The sequence below is a fragment of the Teleopsis dalmanni genome, chromosome X (assembly GCF_002237135.1).
Source record: "Teleopsis dalmanni isolate 2A chromosome X, ASM223713v2, whole genome shotgun sequence".
NCBI classification, from domain to species: domain Eukaryota; kingdom Metazoa; phylum Arthropoda; class Insecta; order Diptera; family Diopsidae; genus Teleopsis; species Teleopsis dalmanni.
In genome coordinates, this window is record NC_051848.1 from 21,878,623 (window position 1) to 21,898,443 (window position 19,821).

The window sequence follows — 19,821 nt, forward strand, 5'->3', positions numbered from 1 at the left end:
CTAAGAAATTAATTAAACGTAACAAAGCCATGAAAAGTTTGCCAATTTTTCGTTGGCCGTGGGTGGTTGTAGATACTTTGTTATATTCTTGTATTCATGCTCTATAGAACTTAATTACGTTACCATAAATCAAATCACGTTAAAGTTTAAGAACCGAATTGTTTGTGAATTTTGTAAATTAGTAACTTTTTGTTGTATTTGCAGATATTTCGCCAAATGTTAGAGCCGTCATCAAAGGACCGGCTGATCTACATTTCAAAGTTGGCAGCACTATTATACTTAATTGCATTGTGAATCAGCCCTCCGTTAGGGATGTGAGTCGATTTTATTGGTTTCGTGGTTATAAGTTGATAACACCGATTGAGACAATCGATGACGATGGCAACATCCAGCATAGCTATGATGGCTACAATGGTTACGACCAACAAAACAACAATATTCAAAAAGATTTCGATGGTTACAGACATGCCATCGGTGCTCAGCATAATGCAAATGCAAATGCTGATGATATCGATGAAAAAGCACACGAATTAACCAATGAAATTACTTTGGATTTTGCACAGCGCATCGCCATAGAATCGCATATGGGCGATACACTTAAATCAAGGTAAGCACCTTAACTAATTTCAGCTGCCAACTAATACACTTGAAGCAAAACTAATGATTCCAACAGCATGAGCTCCAACTGTATTAGTTTGAGTTAACCGTGCCTACTTTGCTAACTAAGCTTGTTGGCGAAGTTGGGTATATATCGGGCATTCGTGTGGATTTGTATGTGATATTGGACTGTGTGTTCCAGGCAATCTCACATAAACGGAAATCCACACGGAAATTAATGCTACTTACTAAGTCATTTCAATTTCTGTATCTTTTCATGTTCCTCACATATGAACTCGTTGCTCGTTGCTTATTGCTCGCTGTTCTCTGTTCGCTGCTCAATACCCTTTTGCCTGTTATTTGTTACTGTTGCTGGTGCACGTACTCGCTGTGTTTGCTATTTATTTTGACAAACGTCCTGCTCCCGCCTCAACAAACAGACTACGCATATCTAATGCACAGACAAAGGATACAGGGAATTACAGTTGTGTACCGTCAACGGCGTGCGGCGCCAGCGTCATGATTCACGTGATTAATGGTGAGTATTTTAGCCGAAAATCAAAGTTAATGTTACAGTGTAAGTGTGCGGCTGTTCTGTGTAATTATATAAGAAAGCAGGGATGTAAGACATGGATGGGAACTGGCAATGGCAATAGTTGTACGGATTTTGTGTAAACAAATTCTGCTTGTTATATCGGCACATGATTGCACTGGCGGGTACGTATCCACGTAGAAAAAGGACACGACAAGCATAAAAACTTTGCGAAATCCGAAATCCGAAATCGAGTACGGAAAGTTAAAATATTGCGAAAATCTCAAATTTGAATTTTGTCATCATTTGTCCTACGTACGCATTCACAAATCTGTGCTGCCTTATTTCGAACGGCAATGTTCATTCGTTATGCGTAACTCACATCCTGAGGATCCTTTTAAACAATATCTGATTGTCTTGTTTTGCATGAAGGAAACAAAATATAAATATTAAAATTCAAAACGAAACAAGAAAAAAGAAAATCTTAAGAAAAATTGCTTTTGAGTTATTGTGGAGTATGACAAGAGTGAGACAGTTTTTACGCCATGAACGGCAAGTAATTTTTCAACATTTTTTTTGTTTTGCTTTTTTTAATCCTTAATAGTTCTTACATTGTCAGAATGTCAACATAATATAAATTAAATTAGAGCTTAAATCAGTTTTAATAAAGAATCCAGAAAGTTTTTATTCTTCAAGCAGTGCAAAGTTGATTGTTAAGAATAAACACTCCATAGAGTCAGAATCCATAAACGTACTTCCATTCATATTATATTATACAAGAAAGATATATATGTATTTGTATATATATATATATTTGTTTATATATTTGTACATATATATTTGTATATATACATCTCCATATGCATTTTTGTATATATACATATATATATATATATTATACAACCCGACAACTAAGACAGCTTACTTGACCCTAATAAGTGCTTTAATTTCATGCTCATTATGGCTCTGTTTACATGATTATCAACTATTATACTTCATCTCTTTTTACTTGAGGAAACGCGATTTAGTGTATAAAGCACTTTCACTCAATAGTTGTTGAGCAAACACTATCCGTTAAATCTTATAATAAATGATTCAGATGATTTTATATTAGTAAAGCATTGGCATGGAATCCACCAACGGAAACGTGGAGTAGAATGGTCTAGAGTGAAATAGCTGAAGCACGACATACATGGAACGACATCTACAGAGAAACACCAAATAAAGTCATATTTAGAAGAATTATTGAGGCCCTATGCCTCACTGGAGGAAGTGGACAATAGTTGTCGTATACTTCGAAGCCCAGCACATCTTCCCGCTGGAATATAAATTGCAATTGATTTGAAAGAGTGTAATTCAGAAATAGTATGTTCAACTAATGAGACTAAAGGTACTGAGATGATGACGTGGTGTCGCATTCACAAAGTCGTTTAGCTCTTTGATATATATATCTGTTTATTTCCTAAATTCTTCTATAAACGCAAAGTCGTGATAAATATTATGATTTTATATATATCATAGTATGAAGTTCTACGCTGCCATGAAAAACTTTACTTTGGAATTTCGAACTTATTACAAGTGTTCACTTTACTGACGCATTCCCATAGATATGTTTCAGACCTATATTAATAACTGATTATACAGAAAAATCAAAAAAAAAAGTACTACTATATACAGAAGAATATAATTTTCTTACAATCTTACAGTTTTGAACTCGGAGCAGAACTGAATACAGTATTAACACTTTCCTTGAGCTTCGTGGTATACAGACTTAACTAATCTGATTTGTAGTTATATATACTCCTTTTCAACTAACGATTATGTTGATTTCCATTTCAATGCTATACTAAATGTAGGGTATATGAAGGGTATCCTATCTAGTGAAATCCTAGAATCATCAATGGAGATCCTAGAAGCCTATATATATATTTTATAATTTTTTTATTTTTTAATTACTTAAATATTTATTTTTTATGCAAAAAAAAAATCGAATAAAGTGTATGATTTTTTGTTGACTGTAAAACCTTCTAACGATATCGATTTTAAACCCAGTGAAATAATTTAGTAGAATTCTATGACCTATAATTTTCCTGATAATTATGTAGTAAAAAATAGAATAACTCTCACTACATACCGTATATTCATATATACAAAATTTTTAAGAACTGGAGAGATCAATTAAAACTCCAACGTTAGAAAGGAACTTCATTTCATTAGCACCCAATAGTGTCCAACATTATATGGAGTTAGTTATGAAAACATCTAGGCTATAAACAATAGATGCGTACGTTCTAACTGCTAATAATAACAGTAATTATTAATATTCTGTAAGACGTTCATTACTTGCAATATTCAAAATAAAAACCAGTTACTCTCTTACAAAATCGAATAGGAAATGGTGTCACTATTTCATTGGTGATAACAAGTTTAGCTATAAACTTAATGATCAAATATCAGATCATTAAGATCAAATATCAGATGTTTTTTGTTCAATTTTTTTTTGAATCTCTCAAGATAACAACCAGAATAATTGTCGGCTTTTTAGTTATAGCAAGCTTATAAGCCATAGCTAATAGAAACTGTCAAGAACTTGTTAGTCATCGTATTGATGATTCCCTCTATTATTCTAAACAGTTCGCATATCAATGTTTGTACTGAGAGGTCGGTCTCTCTTGTACGCAGTTTAGAACCTATTCTGGCCATTTTATCTGCTAGTTCATTCCCTTCAATATTGCTTTGTCCAGGAACCCAGCAAAAAGGGACCTTGAGCCGCGATATTTTAATACAATCTTGAATTTAATCATTTTAAATTCAATTGCTTTCAGTGTGGCCTGACTATCTACAAAAATCATGATATACGAAGGACGAATTGTACTTTCAATAGCATATATCTAGGCATGAAAGAAGCTGCAAGTATCAAAGAGTCGGTAGGACTGCCTTATCTGCATATCTTTCGGAAAGATATCTGCTTCAGTTTCGATTGGTAAATCTGGTAACTTTTTCAATCAAGACTCATTTTAATGCAGTGTTTATTTACCAGTGTTGTTAAATCTCGAGCAAAATGTAAAACACTTGAGATTAATTTATAACACTTAAAATATTTTGATATGAAAGAAGCTGCAAGTATCAATATTTTGATATGAAAGAAGCTGCAAGTACTACTAAAATAAATCAATATTTATTATTTATGGTATGCTTACCCATATAAATTAAAACTATGCGACGCCTCTGTTCTCCATCATACACACGGGCAAATATTGTCAAATTAGCATATTTACATTTGAAAGCAAATTTACCCACACGCATTATTAAGTTCGAACAAATGAAAACTTATAGTTGAGCTTGGGTTTCTCCTTGTAACACTGAGTAAACAGTAAATAAGAAAACCAGAACACTAAACACTAGAACACTAGAAAGTGCACAGTGTGGAGTGAAGAGTGCGGAGTGCGGTGTGCGGAGTGCGAAGTGAGGAGTTAAGAGTGAAAAGTAAACAGTTTGCGAAATGACTTATGAAAAATTGCTTAATTAACGATACTCGTGAAATAAGTCTTTCGCCAAGTCAAGTGCCTATTGTATCCACAGCATAAGTGTTTGCTTGCGTTCATTCATACTCTATATACCCGTAGTATGCACTGGTTGGAAACACTATTCCACCCACTTCAAACTCCAATACCAATCCTGAACCCACACCCAAACCCAATTGAAGCCAAGACGCCTCTAGAAACCAAAACCGAAGCCAAAATTAAAATAAAGTGTAAATTTCCACAATTCACTGTTTCAACGGGCGTGTTCGCTCGTGTTATTGAGTTACAAAATTGCGCCCTCTTCAACTTAGGAAAGTGGATTTACCTACTCATTTTATTTTCGCTTTTTCATTTAATTTTCATATTTTCATTTTTTTTCCAAAATTGTTTGCCATTTTGCTGTTTTCATGCTCGTTACGAAGCTCTTCTTGCCCTAATATACAAAAAATTTGAAGTTTATCGAGTCCATTTTTGAATTGCAGCAAAACTTTAATCCTTTATCGCATCCATAATCCGCTTGCAGAATTCGCCTTCATGTGACTGCAGTGCATGCAATTCAAACTAAAAACTCTGAAGTACCATTTTTTTTTTTTGGTAGTCGAAATCTTTTTAGTGAAATTTCAGATCACAAAAAAAAAAAAAAATTAAAAAGCTATAAATTATGGAGTGAGTGGTTTATTTGCATGTAAAAAGGATATTTCATAGTTCAAACTTTTTCTTAAATTAAAATGACTGCGTACTCGTTGCTTCCTTTGAGTTATGACTCCGCATTAATTTTTTATGCTGAAAATCATTTTAAATCTTGTCAAAATCTTTGTGAAAAAGTGTTCAACCATTCATTGTTGGATAAATGCTAACGAGATTGAAGTACAAAACTTTAAGTTTAGACAAAACCGTTCGACTTTTCTATAAGTAGAGAACTCATATCAAAGGATAAACAAGTACTCCAGTTGAGCAATGTGACGAATTTAGAGATGAGTCGGGTCAGAATAGAAAATAAAGCACTATAATAAGAAATCAATTAAGATAGATAAATTATGTTAATTTATTCAAATAAATCATTCATACAATTTTTTGTTGACAAAACTTTATTGCTGATTTAAAAGATTCAAAAAGTTGCTTCCTTATCATCAAAGCATTCATTGACGTATCACTCCTCGAAATAATTGAATAATAATTAAATTAATCTTAAAATCAATTTGATGGATGCGAATAATTAGATGTATATATGTGTATATATATATATATCTAACAAATTTAAGAATCAATTTGATGGATACGAATAATTGGAATATAATTTGTGTATATACATGTACATATATATCAAATTTAAGAATATTAATTGTATGAAATTTGGTTTATGACTTAAATTATTTGAAAGTAACACTATTGAAAAATGAAGAAATTACATATTCTGTGGGTGGACAAAATGCTGTATCTCGATTGGTACTGCAAATGCAACTAACATTATATTTCTCTTTTTTTGGACTATGAAATCATTTAACGTACTTGTGTCGATAACACCCTAAACAAGAAGTACGAGTAAGATCAGCGGATCAATTCTCAATGTAATTTAAGTTGAAGTATGTATATTGAAATTCGTAGGGTTAACTAGCCCACGCCATTCATAAACCTGATAGATCTACAGTGACACCAGACAAGAGTTCTTAAAGGTATTTAATTCTGAAACACATAACTTAAAACGTACGTGTTAAAAAATAATTTACTTTAATATCAGGATTGCACTTTAGTCAATCTAATGGGTCACTTGGTTCTATTGTACATGGTAATAGACTTTCGAACTGGTGTTGTCAATTGAAGTCGATTTTGTATTTTTTTAATTTGGTTTTAAGGCCTTTAAAGATCGTGTTAATTAATTTCGTCTATGGAACAGTCGTTTAGAGAGCAGTTGGTAGATGTACAATTCTTTACTTTAAAATTATTTAATTTACAAATATTAATCAGAAACGAAAGAAGCACACGATTAAATCCATTATTAATCGATTGTGGCAATTGAACTTCAGTTTACGCAAACGAAATTGCAAACGTTAATAGTTGACCAATTTTTATTTGCGGTGAACGAAATAATTGTTTGAGTAAGCGAAATTGTTTTCGAAATACGAAACAAGTAATTGTGAAAATCATTACTTCAATTTTGGTTAATGAGTCACAGTCCACGCAATTAAGATTAAAAACGAAAAAGAGATAATCAACTTTGCATTTGCGATAAACGTAAAGTACCGATTGGCTACAACAACTGTTCCTTTAATTATGTTAATTAAGATAAAGTGAAAAACAATTAACCATTTTTTCATTCATGTTGAAAGATATAATTTTTTAAGAGTGTACTTCGTTTTTAGAACACAAATTGAATATTGGTGCCAACCATTTTTTTGATTGTGATGATTGAACCATTCTTCACGCACTCGAAACTAGTAACGAAAAATAGTTAAGGACAATTTCACTTGTAACAGCAACATAAGTTCAGTTCACGCATTTAAGTTTACAAACGAAAATCAGTTGACTAATTTTTCGTTTGTGAAAAATGAAATGGTTTTTTGAGTGTACAGTTTATTTTAAAGATATGAAGTAAAAGAAGATACTACACTGCGGTTCACGCAATGAAATTTGAAACGAAAAACAGTTGACCCATTTTTTATTTATTGAGAACGAAACAAATTTTTGAGTGTTCAGTTTTTTTAATAGAAAATTATATGACGAAATTTTAGTTAATGGAAATAATATTAAAAACGAAGAAGAGTTGACCCATTTTTCGTTTACGGAAAACAAAAGATGCACCTCGTTTTGAAAAAATCAAGAAAACGAAGTACCTGAACTTTAATTTACGTAATTAATATTTGAAACGAATAATAATTGACCAATTTTACGCAAAAAGCGAAACAGTTTTCTCAGTGTAGATATTGTACTTTTTAATTCCTTATATGTTTCATGTAGGTGGACTTATCGAAATAGGTATTTGAGTGTTACGAGGTAAGTATTTACTAGGTTCCGGATCACAGAAAAAGCTTGGGAAGTGAACAAGCTGATGAACTGCTTCAAAAACTGCTTTTACAGGCTCTCAGCCCTTTCTTGGGATAAATTAAGAGAGTACAAAGCAAATAATCAAGGAGAATCAAGGAGTGGGAGAATTATATGCGGCTGGTGTATAGGAAAGATTTCACAAAACTTAGTCAAAACAAAGCACTGATCAAACCGTACGCCTACAAAAACTGTCTTAAATACTCAATATACCATATACTTTAAGGTTGATAACAGGTTTCATTACAGAACATTATGGTTTGAAATATTACCTTCATAAACTACGATTATCTGTTAATTCAGAACGCAGATCATGGGTCGAAGATGAGGAAACTACTATGTATATTCTTTGTGACTGTCTAGCTTTAATACTCGTAACGCACAGAAGAAACTTATTTCATAAGGAATTTTAGTCACCAGTACAGATTAAAAGCTCTTCTCTAGATTTAGTTCTGGACGTTGTTTACAAAGCTTTAAAGGACATTGTGTAATCAGTAGTGAAATTGATAAGATGGGACTGCGGCCAGAACGCAGTACCAGCTGTTGGGTGATATTGCATGTCATTTACCAAATAATTTTTAAGTAATTCATTTAACAAAATTTTTCACATATTTTATAAATCAACTGCTATGAAAATGTGGTATTATAGTACAATTTAGAAAGCCACAACCAATATGATTTAAATTTTGGTATGAAAAGAATTTTTCTTTTATTTTTTTTGGAAGAAGGATATGAATTCCTAAGGACTGTTGAGTTCCATCTTATCATTCAAAAAATCGGTGCGGAAGCACTAAATTATGTAGTACCAGGCCGGATTGCGTACAAAGCGCAATTTAAATGTTCACGCATTGAGTTTAACTGCTTTTCAGCAAAATATGTAAATTTATTTATGTAACAGCAATAATATTTGTCATAACATTTGTTCTGCTTATTTTTTATTTTCCAGATGAAAATCCTGCCGCAATGCAAAAAGGTGCTGCGGTTGGCTTGTATGGTTTTTCTGCACAACAGGCAACTTTGATGCTTGCCATTGTTTATTATTGCCGCACTTTAGCCAACAATTTTATTGTTGGTGTTGATGTTGCCGTGGCTTCTGCTGCCGCTGCTACAATTGCTAATTTGGCCGTTAACGTTCCAAGCGGCAAAACTATGGCACTTCTCACTGTTCCTGCTACTGGAGGATATGACATATTTACGCGCATTGTCGAGCTCGTAAGTAGCTGGTATTGCGATTGCGATGGCGATGTTGTCGTCGTCCTTGCACTCCCACACATTTTAATCCTAATCATCATATTCCTGGTAAAGGCGAAGGCATTTTCTATTGCGTCGGAGTTTTTGCATTCTGTGGATGCTGGCGTAATACCAAGATAAAAAGCAAGAAAATAAAAATGAAAGTGAAATGATTTCTACTTTCCTTATTTATTTCCTTTTTATATGTACGCTATCATTTTTCGTTATTATTTCCTTTTATTTGTATATCTTTCGTTATTCTCTGTTCTTAGAGAAATATTTACATCTCTTATTATATACAAAAAAAATAAAAAAAAACCAAAAAAAAAAATAAAAAAACAAAAAGAATATTAAATTTTTATTGTAAACATTTTGTTGAAAATAAAAAAGGATAAGTAAAACAATAAAAAAAAATAATAAGGAAAAAACATTTTAAATGAGAAAACATAATATTTTTACGTAAATAATTTGTAGTTAACTAAAAAATGGCAACACTTTGTAAATATCATGGCGCTTAATTGTTAATTTATTCCAATTTTTATAAATTCATTGACAGGCAAAAGAAGACTCACCCACTCACCCACTCACACACTCAAAAACTCAAATGCTCATGTATGTTATCCTTGAGTCCTACAAGTCTAAGAACAACATTTTCAGCTCATAATCAAACACATACAACACATACACTGAAACATAAAATGCTAAAGTGTAAGGAAACTAAGAAAAACAGATAAAGTAAGAGGAATAGAAAAATAAATTCATATGAAAAATAAAACTAAAAGGAAATAATAAATAATTAATAAAAAAAGATATACTAATGCATAAAAAAATTCAAAAAAAAAAAAAAATACAGAAAAATTCAATGTCTTATTGTATGTGAACTTGTAGTAAATTAACTGCAATCAGTGTAACTAAGTAATTAATTAATAAATTCTATCAATTAATAAAAAATACTTCAAACTCTTTTAATCACTTCCACATATTATTAACGTAAGTATTCGCCATCCGAGCCCAACATTGTTAATCATACAACCGCAAAAAGATATATTTCTGTTCAGAAAAATAGTTGACTCTACTTATTGAAACTATCAAGAAACACTTTATATAGTGCCTATAGTGAAGAGAGTTCAGATCCCATGAAACATGCAAAATACAACCTTGCTCAAAGAGTTGAGTACCAGAACCAGACTTATAGAAATAATCCACAATATTAACAAGTATATGACTTACTTCACTCACGAGATTAAACAAAATCACGCACCGGAACGAATAATGTAATAATGTATCCTGTGATATAAGTTGCACAGATGTTTTTAATATTAGGAATTCTCTCCCGATGAATTTACCGAGATACGTATAGAAATATATTAATATATATTATAAGGCTCGAAATTGTTGTAAAATAAAGTCGTATAAATACGACTCTGTAAATATTTGTTATAATGCAAATATGTTGAATAAAGAGCGAGTCAGTCAAAGTTAGGCTGTCGTAAATTAAAGACGTATTATTCATACAATGATGCAAGTCATATAGATAAAAATAACATAACAAAAATAAAAGTAAAAATTATTATAAAAAACAAAACCGACTTTAAGTGCATATATAGACCACCACCACAATTTGACCAAACTAAAGAAATGCATCTTACAAAAAGAAGATCTTCACAAGATCTTTAGTCCTGTACGAGTTGGAGATAATACTTATCACGAAATTGAACTTATATTATTCAACGAATTAACCTCCAGCGGATTTATTAAATTAATCACACAGTGAAGATAGATGAAAATGTTCTAACAAAACAGATGTTTATAGGAAGCGATAGTTGTAGGAAGAAAGCATAGAGGTAGATTGTGTCTCTGATAACCTGATAAAGTTAAAAAAGCATTCATCGCATTTAATGTACGAGACTGGAAAAGACGCAGCAAATGCACCTGGAAAGACAGGCATCATCAGGCAGAAAGCCGGTATCAGGTTTTATAGCCAAATAAGTGAGTAAAGAGCTGAAGAAAAATGAATTAAGTCAAGTACTGCCAAATACTAATTTCAAAATCTTTGCTATGAGATTTCACCCAACGTTGTGAAAATCAATGATGTCTAATAAATAGCTAATAAGCCGTTTAATTTTTATAAACTCTGTATATGCTTTTCTAATAACATTATAATCCCAGTATATATATATATATAAAAGCAATTGGTCTTAAATAAAATTTGTGTAATGCTATGTTTAGACTAAGACTTATTCAACATATTTAGCATATTTTCATATGGATTTTATGTCTACGTTATGTAAGAAATGGCACATATTGCTGCATTTGAATATAGCATAAGAGATATATAAAACTAAAGATTTAATCAAAGCGTAAGTTACAGTTTTGCGAACAAAATCTGAATGCAAAATATCGATATACCAATTTTAAAGGAGTTCCTACAGCAAAATATCCAATTGAAGAATGACGGCGTTTCTTTTATGTCTTTAGCAAATGATATAAGTTTTCTATTGACCTAAGGTTAAAAAATTTTTATTAAGGTCTATGCCTATCAATTAATGGTATTACTTGATCAACGTATAAAACTCAAAGAACTCCAAATAAGGCTATATGAAACCACAATATTGAGTGATGATTACGATAGTACATTGCTACCCATTTACTAGATAGCGTAAGTATTGACCATTGATTGAAAACGAAATTGTATAAAGATTTTTTAAACTAGATTCAGACTATTTAAGCTAAACAAAGTATGTATCTATTTGTTAAGGCACATTCCATACATTTAAATATATTTATATATAATTAAATTTTTAAATCGCATAAATTTTTACTGTGGTACGTGAGCTGGGTACAATATCAGCTCCATATCGAGAATATATATGCAACTTCTACCAAAAGCGTTGCGATTTATATACCGAACTTATAGTTCAGGATGACGATTAATCATATATTAAATTCTAAAACACTTATCTTATATGTGAGAATGCAGTATATATGGTATTTTGCCAAAAATATGAACAGAATAGTGTTATTATATAGCACTTCGAAAATCATTAGCAGGTACATCTTTGCTATCAAAATTTTCATTATCGCATCGAGTAAACCGCCCCCGGGTCCAGCGTTAGCTCAGAGCATTCTTACCGTAAACCGCATGAGTTTTTCGGCATAGTTTTGCAACAATTTCAACTATTTATAGTATTAAAAAAAATCTACTATAAAACGTATTTCTTCAGACAATTAAACCATCTTTAAATCAATATAATTTTTAACAGAAACGATTAATGATACCAACCTTTCAATAACATGTTCGCTTGACATAATCGGTGCAGTGTTACAAGATATATCGTTACCAATACCATATAATGGCAAAAAGTGTGGATCTATCTAAATTATTAGGTGGAACGCCCTTTTGATGTCGAATTGATGGGTATTTAAGTAATAAGGTTTTACAGCCAGACACATTGTTGAATGAAAATAGCATCTAATTTGTCCAATAATTTGATACCAATAGCATTGACGAACAAAATTGGGAAGTTGACCCTTACTGTCGGATCTCAAGATTGACATTATCCAACCTCCATAAGAGACGTACTAGCCGGCTGCTTCAACTAAAGCGTAATCTACTCAACGCTTTGGTATCAGTGCTAAAGGATGACTGCATACGAGGAAAGCATGATATGTGACTAGGTCTACCTTTTTCCATGGTTATTGCTCTGCGGATGAGAAGGAAACTATACACTACCTCATGTATCAGCAGCTTTCATTCTGCAAAATTTGTGACTTGGCCAACTTTATAGAATTATCAGGTTGGTTCACTTTCATTCTAATAGAGAAGTCGTGCTTTAAAGTTTTGCTTGTTATCAATGGTGCTATAATGGGCCATTATTTGGGCTCAAAAGAGGTTTGAGCACAAGGTCGCCATTCCAGCCTAACTTAATCTAAGTTTAAGATTTTCTGAGGCGCTTTAAACAATGCCGTGTCTATATCATATCTTCGTTTAGAGTTTAATTTTAGATATTGACATCATATATTTAATGGAATAATATTGAAATGAAATGAAATTTAAATTATTTAAATATAGTATGTTTTCCATTGCATTTTGGCCTTAAATTCTACACAAGTACAATAGATACACTATTCTAAAAAATTCAAATACTTTAATTATGCATTATTAAAATAAATTTAGAATTACAGTAACAAAGAGATAGTTGTTAAAACAGTTTGTGTGTAAAATAAATAGGAAATAACAAAATTTATAAATATCTGTAATAATAAAATTTTGCATTTAATGCGTCATTAGCCTTCCAGCGATAGAATTTAATAAATTTTATAAATGTAACGAAAGTATTTTGCTATTTATTCAATTTTTTTAAGTTAATAAATGATACTGAATTTGAGTTTTTATAACCAACATATCCGGTATTCCACGCGAAATCATACAAAAAAAAATGCCTTTTTAAAGGTTGCAAAACAAATTTAAATAAAATACACATTTACAATTTCATATGTGATTATTTGCTTTTTTTTTAAATACATAACATTTTTTGTGCAGTAACAAATCCCTTTGCCTACATTAATTTTACTATTAAAATCCGAAAGCCGAAACGAAAATGCAAATAAGCATACAAATTAATAATATCAATCATACGCTCCGTATGCCAGGATGATAATACAATATTTAATGCTGTCAGATTCACAAAAATGTCTTTAATAGTGTGATATATGAACCAGCTGTGCTTATTATCTGAAAGAAAGAAAAAAGTTACCGATATAAGAATAGAATGCCAAGAAATCGTTTGGGACAGAAAAAAGAAAAACAAAAAAAAATAAAGGAACGCTGTTGTCTGTCACTATAGACGCAATGGAAGAAAATTCTGAAACTGTGGAGGAGAGAGTTGGCAGGACGACAAAGACAAACGGAGCAACAATACAGAGATTGGGACTGAGAAATAAGCATTTATTATCATAATCACACAATAACAACATTTAACCTGAACAAAACGCAATCATCAACGGCACGTCGTCGTCACAACCACAACCGCAACCACAACCGCAATATACAACTCAACCATCAACAGGACTCAACAGACGAACAGCGTTCAAACGTTAATCATAAGGCTACATCGTCAACTGCAACGACATAATAATAATGAAGGAATACCTAGTACTTACCGAACTGAATGCCGACAGCGATGGCGTAAAAAATGGCACCGCAATTGTCTTCGCCTTTTGTGAGCGTCGCAATATCATTAAAATCATTTTTCTAGTTTCCACGTCGCATTTGTACCATGCAATGTCGTACACCGTGTTAGCTACCTCCAGGCTCTGTTTACACGCCGAGTGAATGGAAAACAACGGAAGGCGAAAGGATATGCAAATGCGAAAGGTAAAATATTAACAATTATTGTAATCAGTCGACAAAGCCAAAAAAGATGGTCAGGAAGTATAATTATGTACTCATGTATTGTATAATGGTATAATGGGTTCGATATGTTTCTATGCAAAATAGTATTAAACTTAATTGAAGAACTTTAAACATTTATTTATACATCAGAAATCCATCAAAAAAAAAAGAAATACCTTGTATCCAGTACATGAAAAATTTATATTTTGCTAAGCTTATCTACTTTAAATGTCGATTCTTAAATTAAACCATGCTTCTTAATAGAAATTATAGTTAAATAGAGAGACATTTTACCATACCGTACTGAGTACGGTCAGTTAAAAATTCAATTAATTTATAAATAATAAAATTTTGTTATTTCAATTCACTACTATTCAAAATATCTCTCTATAAAGATGATAGTTTTCAAAAAGAAAAATGATATCTTTCATTATAATTGACCTTAGAAATCAAATTTAAAGACACTAAAAAGTGAGGATCAAACTGACACAATGTGTCTTTTGCAGATGAAGACAACTCTACAAAGTTTTAATTCTTCACAGTCTTTAAAAAGTTTAACTGATAAAATCTATAATTAAAAGACAACATATCAAATATATGCTGCAAAAATTTCAATCGAGTTGCCTTTGAAAATTTGTTATCTTCATATTATTATAAGAAAAATTGAATTTCATAAGAAATCATTTCATATATTTTTTACTTAGTTGTGTTTACCAAAAATTTGAAGTAAAATTTTTTAATAAAAGTTTTTTTAGTGAAATACTTCAGATATCAAAATCAGTGAAAAAAAATTTGTGTTTTTGTGATTAAAATTAAAAGTCAATGGCAGAAAAAATGCAAAATGGAGCTGTGCTCCTTTTTGCATTACAAAAATGCGGGGGCGCAGCCACCACACCCCAACTAATTGAGAAAATATGCGACCTCCTCAATGTAAGTAGAATAATCATTTAATTTTTTATCTATTAATAAAAGGTTATAAAAGCCAAATAAATAAATTGCAAATGAATTAATTCTACTTCACATAACATTGTGGTCGATACTTACAAATATGATTAAAAAAATTAAACCTTAACTACAAAATGGTCGGAGTGACAAAGATACTTCATTTCTATTAGTCTTCGCCATTAAAAAATTTCTTAAAAAAAAAAAACTAATACAATTTTTTAAAAATTTTGACACTTAAGTCCAACAAAGCAAAAAAATTCACATTTTGATCAGAAAAATACTGAAAACGTATCATATTACCGTACATTTAGATATGAAATTTAGTGTTTCAATTAATATCCGTTTTATATCCTCCCAGTTTTTGTAAGGCTATCTATGTACATATAATCATAACCTACATTTTAGAAACAATTTTCTTTATTTATAGTGCACAATAACTAGTGTGGCCCCAACCGTTAGAGCGATGATTAAAAGATCTTTAGAACTTGGATTCATTCAGAGACGTGCTGGGCTTATCACAAAATGCAATGTTGCTGAAAGAATTCGAGCCAGAAGGAGGGAAATAGATAGAGAGCAAAGACAGCAGAGTAAGATTGCTAAAAAAAGAGCGGCTAAGGTAAAGAGAAAAAAAAATAGAAAAAACAAATATAGAGCTCCCAGTAAGCCAAAACGTAAGAAACGTGGAAAAGCCGCTAATTTAAAGCAAAGTCAGAGTTTCTCAGTGGCGCCAAAAACTGCAAAGAAACGCAAGCCTCCAGGACCAAAAGGTAAGAAGCGCAATAAACGTGGATTACCTCCAAAAAAAGGTGCTAATCTGAAGAGAAAACCAGCAAAGAAGCGCGAAGCTAAAAAGCGTAAAGCTAAGCGCGCTAAAAAAGGTAAAAAGTAAGAAAAAGAAAGCCAAAAGGTAGGTTTAATTATTGTATTTCAAAGAGTGATTTTGGTAAATTATAAAATAAATTATTTATTTATTCCAAAGACAGTACCCACCCACCCAGCAGTTCAAAACTATGACATCTAAGATAAGAGACCATGAAAGGTAAGGAATTCAATTTTCCCACACTTTTCCACTTGAAGACTTAAATAGTTGTTCCAAAAATTGACAAACCAACGTAATTTATTCGATTCACTATGAAAGATGAAACTTCTTGATTTAACAAATTTGTTAGTATAAATAATTATTTACTCGTAAACTTAATGTATGAGTTTAAGGAGTATTCTTACTACTTAGTGCACACTTAAGTCAAATAAATATTAAGTAGGCGTTATTGGACTATGAAGTATTACTAAAATCCAGATAATGTCACTTAAGAGTCAATTTGAAACTTAAATATTTACTATATAATTTACTTCAATTCTTCTTATGAGGGAGTGCTGATATCATGTCAATATCACTTCTGTAAGACCACTAGGAATAACTCATATATGTCATTAAAACACAATGTGACTTTCAGCACAAAAGATCTCAAAGTCGTAGTGTAAGTCCCCTCCTCATAATACTTAATAAGTATACATTGATATAAAAATATTTAAGGCTTAGTAGTCATACTATTAAATAATTTTAGATCACCTCTTGTTCATTCCTTGATTTCATGAGTATGAAATATTTAGAAGTCGCTTATTATGGAGTGTATTATATAAACACATATAAACCCGACCAATATTGTTATAAATTTTATTAACCAATTTATTACAAAGGTGTTTTTACAGAGTAAAAGGGCATGGGTGGACGTCGCTGTAATGAAAAATGAACTGCGCAAGGGTAATTTGATTTTGCTTTATGTAGACTTACCAAAAATTGAGTTCACGGTCATAATCAAATCATTACACATATAGATCTTGGGTCAATAACTCGCTGAAGATGAAACTGGTTGTAATTTATGATAATGTAATACCAATAGCATTCTCACAAAACCCAAAAAACCTTCAAAACAGGGTCTATCAGACCAATACTTATAGTGTTGAATAGCATCTTTCAAACAACACAAGAGGAAGAACTAACTTGAAAACTTTCGGTGACAAAACAGCGGCATTGCGTTTCAATAAGATATGCCTCCAAACACTAACATTGGAATTAGTGCATAAGACGGACCCGTGTATTCCTTTTCTATGAAATTCAAGAGACTTAAGGATTTTACACACCATCCTAAGAACATGATAGTATTTTTATAATATTTTAGATGGCAAGGGATGGTTGGCATGAGGTCTACTTTAGAACCTGAGAGTTAGTGCGTAATTATTCGTCACTGTATTGGTATATCACATCAATTGATGAAAGCATATAGTTAATGTTTTGTCCACATAGTTTAAATATATTTAAAGGATGCCTGCACTTTGTGTCGCTCACTTCACTATATGGACCTTTTCCAACTGCGAAATGTGTTATTATTTTAATACACCTAAAACACATGTATTCGACTTATCGTCACATGGGTAAGTGAAACAAGTGAAATTAAAAAGGTTCAGTATTCAGAATAGTATGATAATTATTTACATTGATTTTAAAAAAGATATAGATGCACGGAAGTCCCAATCAAACTCAATGGTGGGGGCACACAGTGTTGGTGCTATATATATGTTGTTGATAAAAGAAATCTTATAAGGAAATGACGTAAGATCTCATATGCGGAAAATGCCTTAAGAATAAATTAATCTCAAAAAGTATTCTTCCGGCTTTCAAAATTTTTGGTTTGAGAAAAATGTAAACACTAATGTAAATAACCTTTTTTTTTCATAATGTTTTTTTTTTTTGGTTTAATAAAAAGATTGGAAAAAATAAATATACATGAATTTTTCATGAAGCAGAAAATAATTTGTACATCCTTGTATATATATTCCGAGTAGTTTAATACAATAATTTTGCAATAGTTTGCCTATTATTATTTTTTCCTATTTATTTTTTTAATTAAACTTTATTTAAAAGTACAAGAAAAAAGTTTTCTGAACAAAAATTTATCTTCCTATTGTTTAAAAGGTTTCAACGAGAAGAAATTAACATAACGGATCATTGAAATTGAATGAAACAGAAAGGTGCCGAAGGCAGAAAGTCCATTCAGTTTCAAAGACATTTTTAAAGTCTCCATAAAAATTAGGGTTTTAAGTGTGAACTAAGATTTCAGACGCGGGAATTACTCAAAGTAGAGACTCTAAATAAGGACCTCCAAAAGAAATTTTTCTATAAAAACGATCATCCGTTTTATTTCAAGAGAAAAACATTTATTTTTAGTGTGATGAGAATAAAAACTCTTTCTAGCTCTAAAAACATTAATTCAGTTCGGATAATTTGTTTTCAATAAATAATAATTACGTATCCCTTAGTGTCGCTCTTTACATTTTAAACATATTGTCTTTTTGTGTTTTGAAGAATCGAGAAGAAGATAATTTGTCAGTCAACTTGTTTGATTTTGGGAAATAATGATTATCGGGACAAAAACAAGATTTAAACAGATTTCATTTTTTTAATGCCTTACAGTTTTAATGTTCAAAATTCAGGGGTTGAAAGACCCCTTAAAATTGATAAAGACAAAAGAAAGGCATTGATTAATGCTAACCACTAAATAATAACTCTGAAAGATTATATTTATTGAATTCGGTCGTACTGAGCCAAGTGAAACTCAACATATGTGCTTGGTGAGACAGTTTGCCTCTCTCTCCTCCAGTTGCATTAATAACTGTGATTGACTTCACATATGTTAAGAAAATACTATATTTTTGAGGCAAATACTAACCGGACAAGAAATATATTTTCTAGATAAGTATTAAATACACAACATCATGGAACAACATCAAGAATCAGTAGCGGTTTTTAAGAAGAGCCGCATGGAATAATATTCTTACTTGTGACGTCACTTATGCTGTTGTGACATCATCTTGTATCAAAAATTTTAGAATGTAAATTATTTGATAAGATAAATAATTCTCATACCATAGTTTTTTGTTTGTTAGAAAAATAAACGACAACTAGATATGTTTTGCCAGTCAGCAAATACTAACATGGGATCTGAGTTTTCGTCAGAAATTTGAAATACAAATTATTGGAGGAGTTAGTGATTAGACAATTATACCACAATTAGCTACAAAAATATCTTTATGAAATCCCGTTTTACAAAAAAATTGACAACTCAAAATTTAATTAAAGAGCGATTAAAGCTGTCAATTGTAGACAGGATGGATTACTCATACAAGGACATACCATGCAATAATAGTAGATGTATTACTTAATCTTAAGTTTCTATAATCACGTCGTAATCACATGAATTATATGTGATAGTCAAAAACATATACATTAAGCCAAATGACCATAAAACTAAACAGCTCAACTCAAATTTTGTAGGGTGTCGCAGTAGAAACAGCATAACCGATTTAGCCTGCAGGTACAATAATTTCGTGTCGTAATTAAAATTTTATAGGTTAGAATATTGTTTGTGTTGCCACTGTTAGGAATATTTCCATGTAGTCGTGTTTGGAGTTCAGTGTTTTTGTTGTTATTGTTGCATTTATCTCACTTTAATTGATACTGACACTTTCGCTCACATAATTGCCGCCTATGCAGTAGAGGA

The 19,821-nt window shown here is 31.3% G+C and overlaps 2 protein-coding genes and 1 long non-coding RNA gene across 5 annotated transcripts in view; 2 read left to right on the plus strand and 1 right to left on the minus strand.

Annotated features, from left to right (window-relative positions):
• The window catches only part of LOC119662232, a 129,040-nt gene extending 119,824 nt beyond the window's left edge, over positions 1 to 9,216 (plus strand). For both annotated transcript variants that reach the window (XM_038071808.1, XM_038071809.1), the window contains 3 exons: positions 205 to 607; positions 1,038 to 1,135; positions 8,639 to 9,216. In XM_038071808.1, coding sequence (XP_037927736.1) covers positions 205 to 607; positions 1,038 to 1,135; positions 8,639 to 9,063 — 926 coding nt within the window. In that variant the 3' untranslated portion in view covers positions 9,064 to 9,216. The remainder of the gene's footprint in view (positions 1 to 204; positions 608 to 1,037; positions 1,136 to 8,638) is intronic.
• A 4,390-nt stretch (positions 9,217 to 13,606) lies between these two features.
• The window catches only part of LOC119688232 (odorant receptor 22c), a 12,286-nt gene continuing 6,071 nt past the window's right edge, over positions 13,607 to 19,821 (minus strand). The window contains exons 5-7 of the mRNA XM_038102912.1: positions 19,784 to 19,813; positions 14,086 to 14,238; positions 13,607 to 13,657 (exon numbers count right to left, since the gene is read on the minus strand). Coding sequence (XP_037958840.1) covers positions 13,607 to 13,657; positions 14,086 to 14,238; positions 19,784 to 19,813 — 234 coding nt within the window. The remainder of the gene's footprint in view (positions 13,658 to 14,085; positions 14,239 to 19,783; positions 19,814 to 19,821) is intronic.
• LOC119662261 lies at positions 15,033 to 17,974 on the plus strand. Of its 2 annotated transcripts, none has more exons than XR_005250740.1 (6): positions 15,033 to 15,247; positions 15,690 to 16,169; positions 16,242 to 16,301; positions 16,961 to 17,024; positions 17,099 to 17,695; positions 17,773 to 17,974. It is a non-coding gene; the product is annotated as an uncharacterized LOC119662261 (long non-coding RNA). The 2 variants fall into 2 exon arrangements; XR_005250741.1 differs by having other exon boundaries at positions 16,973 to 17,024.